Source organism: Macrotis lagotis, chromosome 1, assembly GCF_037893015.1.
Source record: "Macrotis lagotis isolate mMagLag1 chromosome 1, bilby.v1.9.chrom.fasta, whole genome shotgun sequence".
NCBI lineage: Eukaryota > Metazoa > Chordata > Mammalia > Peramelemorphia > Peramelidae > Macrotis > Macrotis lagotis.
Window position 1 is genome coordinate 40,049,682 of NC_133658.1, and position 16,977 is coordinate 40,066,658.

The 16,977-nt window shown below is 46.2% G+C and overlaps 1 protein-coding gene across 5 annotated transcripts in view; it reads right to left on the minus strand.

Annotated features, from left to right (window-relative positions):
* Window positions 1-684: 684 nt before the first annotated feature.
* URGCP (upregulator of cell proliferation) overlaps window positions 685-16,977 on the minus strand; it is a 51,818-nt gene continuing 35,525 nt past the window's right edge. For 3 of the 5 annotated variants that reach the window (XM_074198429.1, XM_074198408.1, XM_074198417.1), the window contains 2 exons: window positions 9,052-9,108; window positions 686-7,407 (listed from right to left, as the gene is read on the minus strand). In XM_074198429.1, coding sequence (XP_074054530.1) covers window positions 4,817-7,407; window positions 9,052-9,108 — 2,648 coding nt within the window. In that variant the 3' untranslated portion in view covers window positions 686-4,816. Of the gene's footprint in view, window positions 7,408-9,051; window positions 9,109-11,774; window positions 12,342-16,977 lie in introns of those variants that run through there. The other 2 variants (XM_074198438.1, XM_074198421.1) reach the window with 2 other exon arrangements.

The window sequence follows — 16,977 nt, forward strand, 5'->3', positions numbered from 1 at the left end:
GATAAAGATGCAGAGCAGGGTTTGTTATTACATCATGGAGGATGAGATCCAGGATGGTTTGGCCAAGGTTGGAGATAATGGGTCACCATGCCATTAATGCTAGCTGCCAGTGGTTTATGGACCCAGGAAAAGAACCAGAGTCAAGAGAGCTGAAAGGGAGAGAAAAAAAGCAAGAAGGGTTGGGATGGGAGAGATATGGAACCATAGGTTTCAAACTGGAAGGGACCTTTGAAGGCAATTAGTTTAATCCCTTCATTTTCCAGATGAGGAAACTAAGACTTGGAGACATGAAGTGGTTTTCCCATGGTCACACTAATAAATATGAGTAGTGATAATTGAATCCAGGTTTTCCTGATGCTAGGTACTGTACTCTACCTTCTGCACCACACTGCTTTTTAGATTTGGGCCTGAAAATGATTGTGGCTCTGAGGTCTGGAGATAGTCCACAATCGTTTTCAGGCCAATAGTTAGTCAGGGCATGAAAGATTAAGTGGATTCCCCAGGTAGAAACCAGAGAGGTTTGAGGAGTTTAGTTCATTTTACATTTGAGTAAACTGAGGCAAAGGACTATTAAGTCACTTGCCGAGGTTACATAACTCAGAAGTGTCAGGTTGGATTTGAACTCGACTCCCTGCCCCTCCCCCCAGGTCTATCTCTCTATTCCATAGCAGAAAGAAGTCAGAATTTTTACAATGGATGTGGACAGTAGCTTAGGGTACCCACAGTGAGAAAAATTCAGTTTCAAACTCCCACCTGTCTGAGTAAGGGTGGGGATACAGGATTAATGAGATTGGCTGTCGACACCCCTCACCCTCACTAAATAATGGCATGAGGACTGTACTAAGTGAATTCTGTACTGTCACACACCACTTAGAACTACTCCTAAGGCTAGGGTTTGTCTAATTGTTGGGATTGTTGAGATACCAGACCTCCAAGTGTTTGTGTTTTTAGGCATGGGAGCAGTGAGGATAGCTAAGGGGCAGGCAGCAGCCAGGGAAGCCTGAGCAGGAACCAGAAGATCACTTATTTGGTTTTGGTTTTTGTGTGTCTATTGTATATGAATGGGAATGTTTGAATGTGTTTTCAATAAATTTTTAGATTACAGGATCCATATGTTAGGGAAATCCTTCCATTGTTTGCTTTCTACTTGGGACATCTTCCATCACAAGTATGGTTCCCTTAAATGAGACACTCTAGAGTAGGGAAAGCTATTGAATTCAAAGGTCCTGGGTTCCAGTTTTGCCTCTTCTGTTTAGTGTGACCTTGAGTAAATCACTGCTCCTCTTTGGGCCTCAATTTCCCTATCTATAAAAATGAGGGTTGGACCAGGTAGCTTTGAGCAGCTCTCCTCTAAATCTACCATCGGCATTTCTCCCTGTCCTACTCATCAGTTCAGTGTCAATATTTAGCCGATCACTGAACAAAGTTATCTTTGTAATCGAATATGTTACTGACTTCTGTTTAATTCTATAGCATGTACGACACTTATTGAGAACTTGAGGCTGTATCTGGTTCCACTGACTCACATGCTTTAAAAAAAAATCAATAAAACAGACACAGTGGAATTCAATATCCTCTGTATAATTCCCTGAGGACTGAACAGAAATCCATCCACCTGCTTTTAAACCTCTTGGGAGCCTGGCTTCGGCGGAGCTTTCCAGTCTCACATTACTCACCTTCATATTCTGGCTGAGTGGGACAATGCTGTCTCTTGACTCCAAGTCTTTGTACAGCGTGTTCCCCATTCCTTGGATGCCTTTCCTCCTTTTGGAATCCCTGACTTTCTTCTAAATACCCTCCTCTAAGAGACCTCTTCCAGGTCCCCAGTACTGGTCTTTCTCACTACCTTTTGTATTGATTTAATCTCCGTATGTGTTGTTTCCCCTATTAGAATGTATGCTTCCTAAGGGCAGGGGCCGTTTCTTTTTCCAGTGCCCAGTTAAATGACACATGGTAGGCCCTTAATAGATGCTGCCAAAATATGGGCCTAGCATCGAGCAGGAAGAGATTAGGTTGGATTACATTTGTGAAATGAATTTTTTCCATGATCCCAAACTACTCACTGGCATGGAAGTCTCTTTCATGCCAGTATTTCTCTTGTGATGCTATCATAGCAACAAATCATGGTAATACAGTTTGGAAGACTGAAAATCACAAGTAATCAAAGGGAAAGTGTACAATCAGGTTGGGGCCAACCCCGAGAGCTTAGACTATAGGCAATTAACGCTTGGTTTGATTGAGTTGATATTACTGAGATATTGAGAGGACATCATTGGATCCAGAAATGGATGCAAAAGGAAGTAGACCAATAGAGGAGGAGAGTGGCCATGTGGACATCCTGATGCTTCCTGCCCCCCACTTCAGTCTGGTGCCTTCCCTTTATCCTGAATATACTGTATTTGTGTATCTTCACTAGCTCTTGGAAGGCAGGACTGTCTTCTGCCTGCCTTGGTTGTTCGGCAGAATGCCTAACTCATAGAAATCAGAGGAAGGTCTCTTCTGTGCCCATGAATGATTCACAGATGGCTGAGACTCACAGGGGAAGAGTGAGTATGGAGGGAATAAACAGACTCTAGGAGTAGTGGAAAGCCCCCTTCCCACTCCTGCCCCAGACACACGTTTGGGAGTGTCCAGACTTGGTGTAGGGCACTCTCAGAGTGGATGCTCCCTCTGCATCTGACTTTTCTGTGTACATGCTGGTCTCCTCCCCCTCCCCCAATGCCCTCCATGGAACAGAAGCTCCTGAGGGCAGGGATGGCTTCCTTTTTAGTTCTGTCTCTACACAGAAAATAGTGGTGCAGAGAACTGTGAATGTGGGAGATTTGTGGTTGGAAATGGATTTTGTAATCTTGTATGCTGTTAAAATTTGTTATATGCTCCTGAAATGTAAATGGGCTCCTACTGTTCCATAGTTAAATGTAAAATTTGTACCCTGTCTCATTCCCAGCCCCCAACTTCCAAACTTCTACCTGGTTTTGATCATGCAGGGAAGGGGGGAGGAATTTCCCCTTTGCCCTCAGTGCCCAGATAATGAACAAGGCTATAAGAATCTGGACCTAAACCCTGCTCTGGGCTGGGTGCTGCCCTCCCTGGCCCAGTCAGCCTCCCCCGTCTTGCTTTTTCTTACTCCTTATCTCTTGTATCTCCCAAGCAAACTTGCCTAGCCTTTTGTTATTTACTTCTGTCCCTTCCTCCAAAGTTTTGACCTGTGTACTTTGCAGAAATTTATTATACATTTAAGCAGTTAAAATCCCAGGGAGTCTGTGAATTCATTCACTTTTCAAATAACCTCTCAATCCTCTTTCTCTATTGGAGGCATGCTGATTGATCCACCAATGCAGATAGATCACCTATTCTTGAATAAAAATTGGGGGCACTGAGGGATTAGGGGATGGACTCAGGGCCAAAGAGTCAGCTCAGGTCAGAGGTGGAACCTGCACCCACCTGGAGTGGGAGGCTCCTTGAGAGCAGGGACTGTTTAGACTTCTCCCTTGGTTCTCAAGCCCTTGACATAATAGTAAAGGCTTAATTATTAAGTGTTTTTTCAATCATTCATCCATCCATCCACTCATTCATTCATTCATTCATTCATTCATCCATTTGTTAATTCATTCATTGGTTCATTCATTCTTGAATCCAAGGCTGGCCCCTTTGGCCATAATGCCTTTTTCTGTGCCCACAGGGTCACATATATAATACTGGAAGGTACTTAGAGGCTGAGACTGAACTAATACCTGTGTTGAATCAAGTGGAAAAGTATTTCCTTTACCCTCAATGAGTCCCTTTTACAAATATTAATGGAATTTTACCCATTTGTCTTGGAAGTTTTTCCAAGATGGTATTTTTGCCCCATTTTCTTCCCCTCTAGGCTTCTCAACTGCACAAACTGCCCCCCCCCTTGGTCATTTGAAGCCCCAGGCACAGCACAAATATCCCCTGGACATCCTGGGGGGGGGGGGGAAAGAATGAGTCCTGGCTATGGAGAAAGCAGTGAGGTGTGACGTTTTTATGGTGACTTTCTGAGGTATTCCAAGGTTACAGACACACACTCATTCATCCTCATCACATCAAGTGGCCATTCAGGTCCTCATTTAGGAGATAGGAAAATTAAGGCACAAACAAGAAGAACCCGCCTGTTATCACTCGTTATTAGCAGAGAAGTCAATAAATAAAGTGCTTTGTACCCCTGGGCCCTTGGCAGAAATGTCAGGGTCAGGAAAATGTCCATCCTGTTCCTTCTAGCCAAACCCTTGGCCGGACAAGAGAATGACCCTCCCCTGAGGAGAGGGTCTCTCTGCCCCCTCCCTGCACCCTCCCACCCCGTGTCCTGGGCATGACGGACAGGGCTGTCCTGGTGAGGACTACGCCATTCCACTAGGAGACAGAATGGAGGGGCTGACCCTTCTGAAGCCCCTGTCAACCTGGGCGCAGCCTTGAATGGTACTCCTTGAGGTGCCAAGCCAGAGAAGAAAAGCGCTGCTTGGATGTTTCCTTCCTAGGGCGTTCAGGGTCCTCCCAGTAGCGACCTTGGAGGTATCTTGTATTCCTGATAAAAGTGCTCTCTCCCCATCCCTCTCTGTGCTCATCTGCTCCGGAGCTGGTTTGTTGATGATTCAATATTCTCTGAACCCGGTCCTCAGAGGACGCAAACCTGACCTGCTCTTTCCCGTGGCTTTCCTCGAGCGGGCTCCAGTGCCAGCTGCTCTCTCTGCAGGAAGTCTTTCCAGGATGGCAAGCTTCATTCTTCACTCCTCGTGGGGAGAGGGGCCCTCCTGGCAGGTTGGTCAACAGCTCTTGTTTCCAGGGGTCTCCGCCTTCATAGCCGCCCCACCAGTTCTACCAGATGTACGATATCTCGATGTTGATGACACACTCCATTTCTAATGTTCTCCAGAAGGCATCTCTTTAACTCAAAGACGGCTTCACAATAGCCCAAGCTCACAGGGGCCATGGGAGGCACACCGTGCCACAAACGAGGGATATGCCAAATGTGCTTCTCAGGATCACACAGGACCATCTCCGAAAGGGTCCGTTCCTCATCCTGCTTCTCCATCTCAGCGACGGCCTTGCTCAGGTCATTCAGTTGTTCCATCAGTTGTTTCCTGTCTCTCAGGTGGGGTCTGGGCACTGGCCCATCGTTGAGGTCCTGGGACACCAGTTGGCAGTTGGGGACATGCCCCAATTTCTCAAGCTTCAAAAAGGCGTGGAGGGCAGCCAGAGGGGTGTCCTTGGTCTCGGCCATGCTGACCACGGTGATGTTGCTGAGCCCCATGGCAAGCGTGGCCAGAGACACCTCCAGCTCGTACCGTTCCCCCCTGGCAGCTGTGGTCCCCCCTGTCAAGCCACCAGAGTCGATCACCAGAATAAAGTCGCAGCCCAGGTCCTGGCGGAAGTCCTCCGTCACTGAAATGAGTTGCATGAAAGTGCCATGGGGCTTGTAGCTCCTGCTGGTGGTAAACTGGAGCCCAAACATAGTGTTGAGCAACGTGGATTTGCCTGTGCCCTCTGCTCCCAGAACCGAGAGCACCAGCAGCCGGGGCCTACCCTCCAGCCGGGCATGGAGCTCCCTCAGGATGCCTGTCACCCACCGCAAGGGGACACAGCAGGTGCTCCGGTCCATCAGCTCCAGAGGGAAGCCATTCAGGACCAGCTCCGAGGCCAGGCCCACAAAGTGGGTAAACCGCTTCTGGCTCTCTGCCATCTTCCCTGCCTCCACCAGGTAGCATTCAGCCTCATAGAACTGCCCCATCTCCCTCAAGAAGTGCTCCACCCCCAAGGATGCTGGCCAGAGCTGCTCACTGAGCTCCGTGGGCCGGCTGTGCTTTGGTCCCAGGGGACCCAGGGTTTCTGGGGGCTGCCGCCGGCTCTGCCTTGCCATCTCCTCCAGTTTCAACTTCATCCACCCCAGGAAGTATTGCTTCTCCACAGGGGAAGGGTTGGCGATTCCCTTAATAAATTCCTGCATGCTCCAGCCCAGCTCAGAGCGATTCTGGTGCGTCCTCAAGGCCAGCAAACGCTGCCTGAGCTCGGACTTGTATTTCTCTGGAGAGGAGTCCCCAGCCCTCTGCAGCCGGCAGAGTTCCTTCTCCAGCTGAGCGATGTTTCTCCAGGGGTCCCCCTGTAATCGGAGCTTCTCCCTCTTATACAGCTCCACATCCTGGATGTCCTGGGTGATCTTTTCTACCCGCTCCCTTGCCTTTTGACACTCCTCACAGTCCTCATCCACCTTGAGGCCCAGGGTCCGGGCTGTTTCTGCCATGTCCTCCAGAGACACCTTCCTACTGGCCGATTTGATAACATTCACCACGATGGCCTGGAGCCTCTTGACAAGGCGTTTGCTGTCTGTGCTGCTGACCTTCACCAGGACGTGAGAGTAATCGATTTGAAGGACGGAGACCAGTTTATTGAGGAACCTCAGGTTGGCATTGCGTTTACCACGGTAGGGACTAAGAATGAGGTAATAGCGAGTAGTTGACCCGCTCAGAGAGCACAGCAGCTCATACTCCTTTTGGCCAATGTTGTCAGTTAATATGAAAACGGCCGATGATGTCTCGGTCAGAAGCTTAAACTGCTGCCAATGACTTCCAATCTCACCCCTCAGGTTGGCAAAGGCGACGGGTTCTGGGAAGACATCCAAGTTCTCTTTGCTGCTGCTGCCTGGAGAGTACCAGGACATCTCGACCAACCCATCCGCAATCTCTCGAGCATTGGCTGCTGATGGCATCTCCCGGTGGCAGAAGTAGTCATGAGGCTGGTGGTGACAAGGGCTCATGACTGAATTGAGGAGGTGGGACTTGGAGTGGCTACTGATGTCCATGCGTGCAAAGGAGATGATTGGCACCCTTGTGAGCACCAAACTCTCCTCTCTTGAAGTCCTGGGCCCCCCTGGGGACTGCCACCACCACGTCCTCATCACACCCCTCAGGGCCCACAGCAAGAAAGTATGGTTTTGGTTCTCTGAGTCGGGCAGTACCACAGGGAGGGCAAACTGGCAGAGAGACATCTTGACCAGCAACTCCTGCTGTAGGAAACTGTCAGAGCAAAGGAGAAGCGCACAGAGGAGGTCGAGGGGATTTAGGGGCACATCAGGGGTTGTCACCAGTTCAGTGAGAGAATAAATGTCCTCCGAGGTACCCCAGTAGATTTCTTGCTCATCCACTTGTGTTTCTTTCTCACCTGTCCTATCATCCTGGGGCAAGTCCGATAGCAGAGTAGTGTTTCTAACTTCTGAGTTGAGAGCCAACAGCTTTCTCAGGAAGCTCCAAGGCAAGTCAGTGGGTACCTGGGGAGCCCAGTTCTTCATACTGTCAAAACTGATCTGCCGGGCATCCTGGAGGCTGAGTTTCCTGTTGCAGTATGTCTCCAGTCCCAAGAGTGACATTGTTTCATGAAGCCTGCTCCTTTCCTCTGTAGGAAAAAAAAAAGGGGGGGGGGAGAAGATCAGTGCTGAGCTGACAGGTTACAAATACCAACGGGCTGGGCTTGGTCTCATGACATCTGGGGTCCTCTGTCTCCTAAAGGTAGACTAAGGACTACACCCCTTTCCCCTGCCCCACTGCTGTGAATGAAAGTATCTGTGAGAATCCTTCTCTGATTTATTCAAAGATTTTCTCATTGAGTTACAGATTCAGAACTAGAAGGGATCTCAGAGGCTCTCAAGTCTAACATCCTTATTTGATTTCTTTTTAAAAATTAATGTTTTCAATTAACAAATCATTATTCTTTCTTTTTCCCTCTACTCCTAATTTTATAGGTGAGAAAAATTGAGACACATGGAGTGATGAGCCCAAGGTCCCATAGGGAAGTAAATAGCAGAACTATGATTCAAACCTAGGCCCCTGATTTCAAATCCAACAATTTTTCCTTTACTCCATAATTTGTGTCTCAACTACTTATTTTCCCTTTGATACCAGTTCTAATGTGGACTTTTCCCCTCTTCTTAAGTGGGAAAAGCTCAAAATAACCCCTCAGGATTATTCCACATGTATAAGATAATGTACTCAGCAAAATTTGTCACCAGTTCCTACCTCCTGTAGCATTCAAACATCCTTCTCCTTCAAATTGCTAACTTAAATCTTTGTGAAAACCCTTCAATCTTCCCCAGCAGAAAAAAACAATATTGCAGTTATTGGACTTTTCAGGGAATTACCCAGAAACATATAAAATCATTTATCAGAGACTCATTAATCTGGAACTGGATGGAACTTTAGAGACAATCTAATCCAATCCTTTCCTTTTACAGATCAAAAACATTAGATATTTTTTCACCAAATCTTTCTCATCACTACCATGATCATTTGCATATAGTCTTGTCTACAATTTGTCCATTCTTCAAATAATAGCGTAAACATCTCTCTACTACACTACCTCTTCTACCTCTAATCTTTAGTGGAAAAAAGCAAAAAGGACAGGAGAAATGTGCCTACCTTGGGAAAGGAGCAAGAGTTATCCTGCTCATCATGGTGGGGAATGGTGAGGAAGATGACAATGCCTTGAAGGAACTTAAGCCATCAGTCACCCCAAAACTGGCAGAGCATTAGTACGCAGGTTTTCTGATTCCCTGCCCAGCTAGAGAATCATTCTACCACTCAGGTGAGCCAGGCACAGTTCCACTATATCCCTGCCCCACCAGAAGGGTCTCCTTTTGAAACCAGACTAGCACCTAGTGATGGCACAGCCTCAGATACTTGAGAATGAAGGATCTCTCATCAATCACAGATGGAAAGTTGCACAGAATCTCCCTGGTGATCTGGTCCAGTTCCCTTATTTTATGAATGAGCAAGTTAAGTGGCCAATTGAACCATAGGATTTTAGGATGGTACCTTAAAGACTATCTATTCTAATGTCTTCATTTCATATAACCCAGAAAGTGAAAAATGGTTTGCCCCAGGTAATGCAGGCAGTAAGTCATGATTGTGAATCTCTGCTTTCAATGGTTCCAAATTCTGTGTGTTTTCCACTGGACCAAGCAACTCCTTCTAATTGAGGAAGGAATAGTTAGGGAAAGCTTGGGAGAAGGGAGATAGAAATGGATAGGAAAGAATGAAATACCTGTAAGGAAGTCAGCCACAATCGGCTGTCCATTTTCCTGGGCTTCTTCCGTTCCATCTGTGAAAAAGCAGGGGAAAATGAGCTGTCAGTCTCTTTGGCTAACGTAACAGTTCTGGTGTGAGCTTGGGAAAGTCCCCTGACTTCTCTGGGCCTCAGTTTCCCTGTCTATATTAATAAGGGTCCCCAAAGGAAAGTCTTTCAAACTTTAAATCTGGGATAATGGTAAAAAACAATCACAGCAGCTAGCATTTAAATATGGCTTTGAGGTTTCCATAGGTTATCTCATTCATTTGGCCCCATGACTCAGCTGCAGAGCTGGCCTTGTCCTATTACAAAGTCCATCATCTCAGTTTTTTTGAATCCCTCTCCCCTCTTCTGAGATATTCTAATAATGTGCTTGGCAATGACCTGAAAGCAGGGACAAAAAAGGAACCAATGAAAAGGTGACAAATGAGAAAGCCTCCCAGTTGGGGAAGAACACACTTCAAAGAGGACAGGAAGCTTCTAGAGCTGGCCTCCCAGCAAGATGAAAACCAGGATGAAAATGAAACTTTGCTCCTAGGTTCTAATAGAACCATAATTAGCATGAAATGAGTAGGACTTTGTCCCCTGGTGCTAACATGGAGGGGGCAGTTCTTCCTCCCTAGGAGGACACACTTCTTCCCCATGGCATCTCATGCTCCCCATACTCGTCTTGAGGTCACTGTGTTTTTGTGAGTGTGTGTGTGTGGGGTGTACTACCCTGCCCCCACTCACCTCCCTGGGGTCCCTACTGCTTATGCCATCCCTCCCAATCCAGACTGGTTTTAATTGGGAAAAGGGCAGTCTGACCACACCCATTTCTCTCCCCATGCCCCAACCCCAGTAGTTTTTTTCCCAGGATGAAAAAATTCCTGGACATCTCTAGATTATAGAAATGTAGATTAGTTTTCATTTTAAAATTTTTTATATTGTTCTCCATATTTCTATTTCTTCCTTGAAAATAAACTGCATTTATTTATTCCATAGATAAGAAAAATATCAAGACACATATTCTGCAACCCCTCCCCTTATCTGTGGGAGAAATACTCTTCTTGAATGTTTGTAAACAAGTATAAAAAACATGCCACACACACACACACACAGAGTTCAGCCTCCCTCTAAAAATCAGGCAAAATACATTCAAATAATATGATTTTTTTCTGGCAAGTTGGTCAATGACCCAGACTGGCTTATTTGTCTTTTTTCCTTTTTAATCTGCTGGAAGGCTGACATGCTCTCACTCCTGCTGAGCCATCTGGGAAGCAAGATTGTGAGGCCCACTCCTGAACCTGGTTGTTTACTCCAAGTTCGGTGACTGTGGGTCGAGGTCAGCCCTTTCCTGCTTTGGGGCAGCCTGACCTTGACTTTGGCAGACTGGGGAAAAGGGGGCCTCCCTTATCAAGATCTCCTTGGGGCTGGGAGCACTTGCTGTACACAGACCTTTCTTCTTCCCCAGGGAGGGTTCTCCCTAGTTCTGAAAATTCACCTGCATTTGCTTAGATGCTGCTTGAGGGCTCCAAAGGAGAGTCAGAGACAGAGTGCAAGAGGGGAAAAAGAGACAAAGTTTGTGCAAGAGACACAGAGGGAGAGAGAGAGAGAGGGAAAGAGAAAGAGGCAGAAAGCACTCTATGTTGGACTCTTCTCTAAATATTCTGGTGCCTAGACAGTATCTGTCCACAGAAGAACTTAACTATCATCTTGTATCATAATGTGTTATATTGTTAAATTTCCACATCCCCTTCTAAAATGTTTTATTTGTTGTATGTTCTATTGGGCAGCTGGATAATGCTTGTCTTTCATTTTCAAAGACCACAACATCAGGGAGGTGGTGCCATGACAAACATGTGAATTGAATTGGGGGGGGGGGGCTGTGCTAAGTCACCACTCACTTTCTACCAGAGCCAACTGGGTCCAGTGGCCAGGTATGAATCAGGATGACTGGAGATGCACCTGGATGTGAGGCAATCACTTTGACTTGTCTAAGGTCACACAAATATGTATCAGAGGCTGGATTCGAACTCCCGTCCTCCTGATTGCAAGGCCAGTGCTCTAGCCATGGGCAGTTGGATGTGGAAGTCAGGAAGACCTGAGTTCAACTAATGGCCTCAGACACTCAGCCCCAGTTTCTTCAACTATAAAACTGGATAGTAATAGCTTCTATTGGCTAATTTGAGGGTCAAATGAGATTCTGTTGTGTCTTAAAGAAGACACTTAATAAAAACTTGTTCCCTTCCACTTGTATATGATAGAATAGAGAATGTGAGTTCCTTGATGACAGGGGCTCTTTTTTTTGTCTATCTCTACAATGAAGGCATACTGTAGGTGCCTACTAAATGTTTGTTAAATTGAATTAAATCTATTTAGTGCTAAAGGGGAAGGCTGATAGACCAAGACAGGCTTGCTATAGTGTTAATATTTGAGCTTGGCCTTGAAGCTAGAAATTCCCTGAGGCAGAAGTGAGCAGGAGATATATTCTGGGCCTGGCCACTGGCCTGGGCAAAGGCATGAAGGCAGGAGATAGAATGTGGTCTAAGACGAAAGATCGACCAGTCAGCCAGTCTGATAGTCAGAATCCTCTAAGGGGAGTGAAGTGTAAGGGGCTTGCAAGGGCAGACTGGAGCCAACTCATAAAGGGCTTTAAAGGCCAGAGAAGGGGTGGCTAGGTGGCATAGTGGATAGAGTACTGGCCCTGTAGTCAGTACCTGAGTTCAAATCCAGTCTCAGACAATAATGACCTAGCTGTGTGGCCTTGGGCAAGCCACTTAACTCCATTTGCCTTACACCAAAAAAAAAAAAAAGGCCAGAGAAGAATTTGCATTTTCATCCTAGGACAAAAGAGAACTATGTAAGTTTCCTGAGGAGCAACAACAGAGCATGATCTGAACTTCCCCCAAGGATGTCAAGCCCAACCCCATTATTTTACAGACAAGACAACCTAGGCCTAGACGGGCCCCAAATCTCTAAAGTAGCAGCATGGTGGGGATCAGTCATCTGATTCCAGAACCAGTGCCCTTCTCCATGATACCATCTGCCATCATTTTGTAGATGAAACCAAAATTAAAGCTTGTCCAAGGTCACATTGGCAATAACTGGCAAAGCTGCAGTCTGGACTCCTGATCTTGGTCTTTCCATTGTACCACACTGCCTCTCTTTGCTTCCACCAGGTAATGCCAACTACTTCCCATTACTCTTGACAACACTCCCAACTTCCAGGGTCAGCAGTGTGTATTGCCAGGGTCCCCAGAGACCAGAGTTTGGCATATATGTACCTGTGTAATAGTATTATACATATACATATATATATATATATATATGTGTGTGTGTGTGTATAATATATAGTATATATTAATATGTATGTAATAGTATAACATAACATAATGTAATATATGTATACAACTTCTGGCGGATGTCTTCTTTTAAATTTGCACAAATCATAAAGTCCCTGCCCCCAAGGGTTTTACCATCTTAGAAAGTCCAACATAAGCACATTTGAAGGGACCTGTGACTTTCTAGGTGGGTTCTCCCTCCACCAATTTACATTATTGGGCTCCTCAGCAGGACAGGAGTCAGGTCTGGAGACTGTGGGGTCACAGAATCAACGAGGTCACAGACTATAGGTGTATGCCCCAGCCACCAGGATTTCCTGGACCAACTAAAGGGAGTCAGGAAGCAGCCCAAGGGTTAGAGATGATGAGTATGCAGGTTGAAAAACATTCTGGGGCTGAAGGAAGGAGAACTTCTAGGTCAAGAGGCCCAGGGGGGTAAGAACCATCCCTTACCCTCAAGAAAATGCCTGCTTCGGGTGGGGGAGGAAGCAAATTTGATGGCAGTGATGAACCCTAGATTGAGAGATGCAGTTCATGGAGACCATACCCCTGATAATTCATTGACCATATTCTTCCAGCCAGACAAACAGCTAAAACATCAGAGGAGAGGATGACCCATGGCCCAAAGGAGCTGGGGGTGGGGGTGGCAGAGGGTGTCCAAGGCCAGAATTCATCCAAGCAGTTGGGAGCCACCTGGCATGTGGTGGAGGTCCAACTGTCAGTCTTGTGGAGGCTGAGTTCCAAATGGGAACTCAGAAGTCCGTGGAGAGGCCAGGAAGAAATGGCCAGAGCAGGACAGAGGCCATAAAGGAGACAGCCCTTGGCTTGGGGAAATGTTGGTGAGTCCCAGGGACCTATGCTTTACCTGGTCTGAGTGGGAGGTCTCCCTACCTGCAGCAAATAGCTATGAACCACTTATTGTGTGTTATGTGCTGGCTGGGAAGTCAAAGACTGGTCACTGACCTCAAAATTTCTACATTCTACTTGGGGATAAAATAAGTCTAGAGATAAGCAGATGAGGAAACTGAGGCAAACAGAGCTAAGTGACTTGCCCAAGGTCACAGCTAGGAAGTGATGAGACAGATAAACAGAATGACCATTAAGGCTGTGAGCTTCTTGAAGACAGTATCTAGCACACAGTAGGTGAACTGAGGACCAGTGCCAGGGAGGAAGCATCCCTCCCCTCCCCCAACTTCTGGGGCTGTGGTTTCCTATGTTAATCAGATAAGGTTACCTTCCATTTATTCTGACCTATTTATATTTTATTTCCCCCTAAGAGAATGTAGGCACCAAGAGGCCAGGCCTGCTTAGACTGCATTGTATCCCAAGCTCTAGGCTCACAGCCACAGCTGATGGATCGTTTTGAAGTCCTTCTGTTCTATTTGGGGAAACCCATGTGTTGGTGAGTGACAGTGACTCTGACAGAAAGAGACAGTCGACTTCCTAAGGCACCTGGGGACCAATGGGTCTGATCTTCAGAGCACAATGACTTTCTGCAGTTCTGAACTCCCAAACTGGGTCTCATCAGTGAAAGGTTGGGGTGTCAAGGAAAATCACTTCTCAGTCTGAATTCCTCTTCATTTTCCCCATTAAAAGCTAGGCTATCCTTGCTCTATTGGAATTCCAGAACCACCTCTTCTCAGGGTGATCAGATGAACTGTCCTCATTTCATCAGCCGCTGTCCACCCCACAGATGAATTCAGGATCTAGAGCAGAGAGAGGCAGCAGCTGCTGCTTTGCTAGGGAAACAAAGAACCAGGGCAGAAGTGGTGGGCATCTGATGCCCAAGACACTTTACAGATACAGAATAGGGAATGACCTTAGGGGCATCATTCCTAGCCAAATCAAGTCAGCATCAACCTTTCATTAGGCATCTATTATTGACCTGGTGTTTGGTACCTGGCAATGGAAAAAAGAAGGGTAAAAACATCTCCTGCCCTCAGAGAGATCATTATCTAATGAAATCAATTTCATCATATCTGGTAAAAGGCCCTCTAACTTTCTTTCAACAAAAATAAACAGATAAAATAAATAAAAACCAAATAAATAAAATGAATGAAAGGGAAATACAATATTCTTCTCAAGGGAGCACATTTCACTTTTCGTATTTCCATCCAGGGGTGGGGAATGGATGTCAACTGGACCTGTGATGTCATCACTTGGGATTCCTTTGGTATGGAAACAACCTTTGACCCCTAGTCAAAATTGCCCAAGTAGATTAAATGATTTGCCCAAGATCACCCATGTCAAGAGACAAGATTTGAACCCAGATCTTGCTGGATCTAAGGCTGGTCCTCTGTCCACTGTGCTGTTCCTGTGACAGTCAAGTATTCATAGCTGATGGTTAATAAGCTTTTCCCCATTGCTCATAGGTTCTAGTTCTCCTCCTTTCCCCTGAGGCCCAGCCAAGGATAATAGCTCCACCATCACTCCCAGTCTTCTTTAGGCTAAACATTCCTCCTATGCCACCCGCTGCCCTATGCCACCATCTTTCGAAGGCACGGTTTTGACTCATCCTGCTCTACACCAGTCAACGGCTCGTTTTTTTGCCCTCTCAGCAGGACACTGAAAACTCCAACTTCCTGAGTTTCACTTCTTCTTTTCTTCTCCATTCTTCCTGAGCTCTAGGACCTGCGTTCCAGCCCAACTGGATGATGGCTGAAGGAAGTCTTCTACTATGGCCTCAGAGAGTTCCTAGAGTAGCCTATGCTGCCTGCGATGTGCATGCTCCTGCCAGAATCCTTCCTTTCTTTCAAGAATCAGCACTACCAAGTCTTCTCTCTGCCCCTTCAGTTACTTGTGCCACTTCTTGGTGCCAGTTTGCATCCCACCAACAAAATGTAAGCTCTTCTCTCTTCGCTAGATTTTTGGGGCAAGCCTCTTTCCTAGCTCTCCTCCTATCTCTCTGACCATTCCCTCTCAGTCTTCTCTCCTGGATCTTCATCCAGGCCATATCCTTTCACAGTACAAAATCAATACAACTGATTTGAGGGTGAGGGAGACAACTAACTCCTTTGAAGGGCATTTTTTTTTAGCCTGTAGGTATCCCCCACCCCTACCCTGGGTTCTATCCTGGGCCCTCTTCTCTTTTCTTTCTATACTATTTCACTTGGTGATCTCATCAGCTCCCAGATCCAGTTATCATCTCTAAAGGGATGGTTCTCAAATCTACCTTTCCTGCCTCAGTTTCTCTGCTGCTCTCCAGTGCCACACCTCCACAATTGCTTTTCAGATGTCTCAAACTGGAGGTGCAGTAGACAGTTTAAACTGATCTCATTATTGTTACCCACAAACCCTTCCCCCTCCCAAATTCCCCTATTACTGTGGAGGGCCACCAACCTTCCAATCACCTTGGCTCACATTATAGATAGCATCAAGTCAAGACTCCTCAGGCTTTCATCCCCCTATCTCTCTCCAGGCTATTGTCATGGTCTGTTGATCTCACCTTTATAAAAATTATAATACATTAATAATAACCTTCTCTCCCCTGACACTGCCACCTCTTTGGAGCAGACCCTCATCATCTTAAGCTTAGACTATTAAAATAGCCTGCTTGGGGGCAAGGGAGGAGGTTAAAGGAGGAGTCCTCCTTGTGTCTAGCTTTCCCCACTTCAATCCATCCTTCATTTGACCTTCAAAGTGATTTTTCTAAAACCCAGGTCTGATCTTGTCAGCCCTCTAACTCAACAAATTCCAATTGCTCCCTCTCACTGCCAGGAACAAATATAGCCTGTGTTTGACATTCAAAGCATTTGCATGACCCAGCCCTTTCCTAGGTTTCTCCAAAAACGTACTCTTCCATCCAGTGATGGCCTCCTGGCTGTTCCCATACCAGATATTGAGCATTCTCTGGCTGTCCTCCATACCTGAAAAGCTCTGCCTCCTGGTTTCCCTGGCTAAAATCCCATCTTCTATGGGAAACTTTTCCTGATACCCCTTAATTTTTTCCATCTGTTGATTATGTCTAGTTTATCCTGAATGTAGCTTATATGCAGATAGCGGTCTATGGCTGAGCTCCTTGAGGGCAAGCACTCTGCCTTTCTTTGTATCACCAGCCCAACACCTGGCCCACAGTAGGCAACTTTTGGTGACAAGCATCCATTTATCAGTTGATTAAGATAAAAAAAAAGCCCTTTAACATTTTAAGATAGAAGCTTCCTCTTACAAGACTGTTAGGGAACCTTTCTTAAAATGGGTTTCTGCCAGCTTTGTTGCTCCTTCCACCCCACGGGACATACAAAGTGAAATGGAATTTTATTGAGAAACTCCTGTCCTGGCCTCATACACAGAAGCAGCTTACTTAGGTGTCCCGCATTTACCTAGGGTGAACCAACATGGACAATACCAGAGGTTCACATTTGTGTATGACTTGAAAGTCTCCAAAGCATTTTACGTGCAAGATTGACTCATGGATGTAAAGGGGATCCCAAAGACCATGTCTGGTTCAACCTCTCATTTTATAGGAAGAGGAAACTAAGTCCATGAAGGTGGTAAAGACAGAGGTGGGCTTTTAGCCTGGTCCTTTGTCTTAGAGTCAACCTCCTTTCTGCTGGGTGATGTTCCTCCAATATCTCATCTG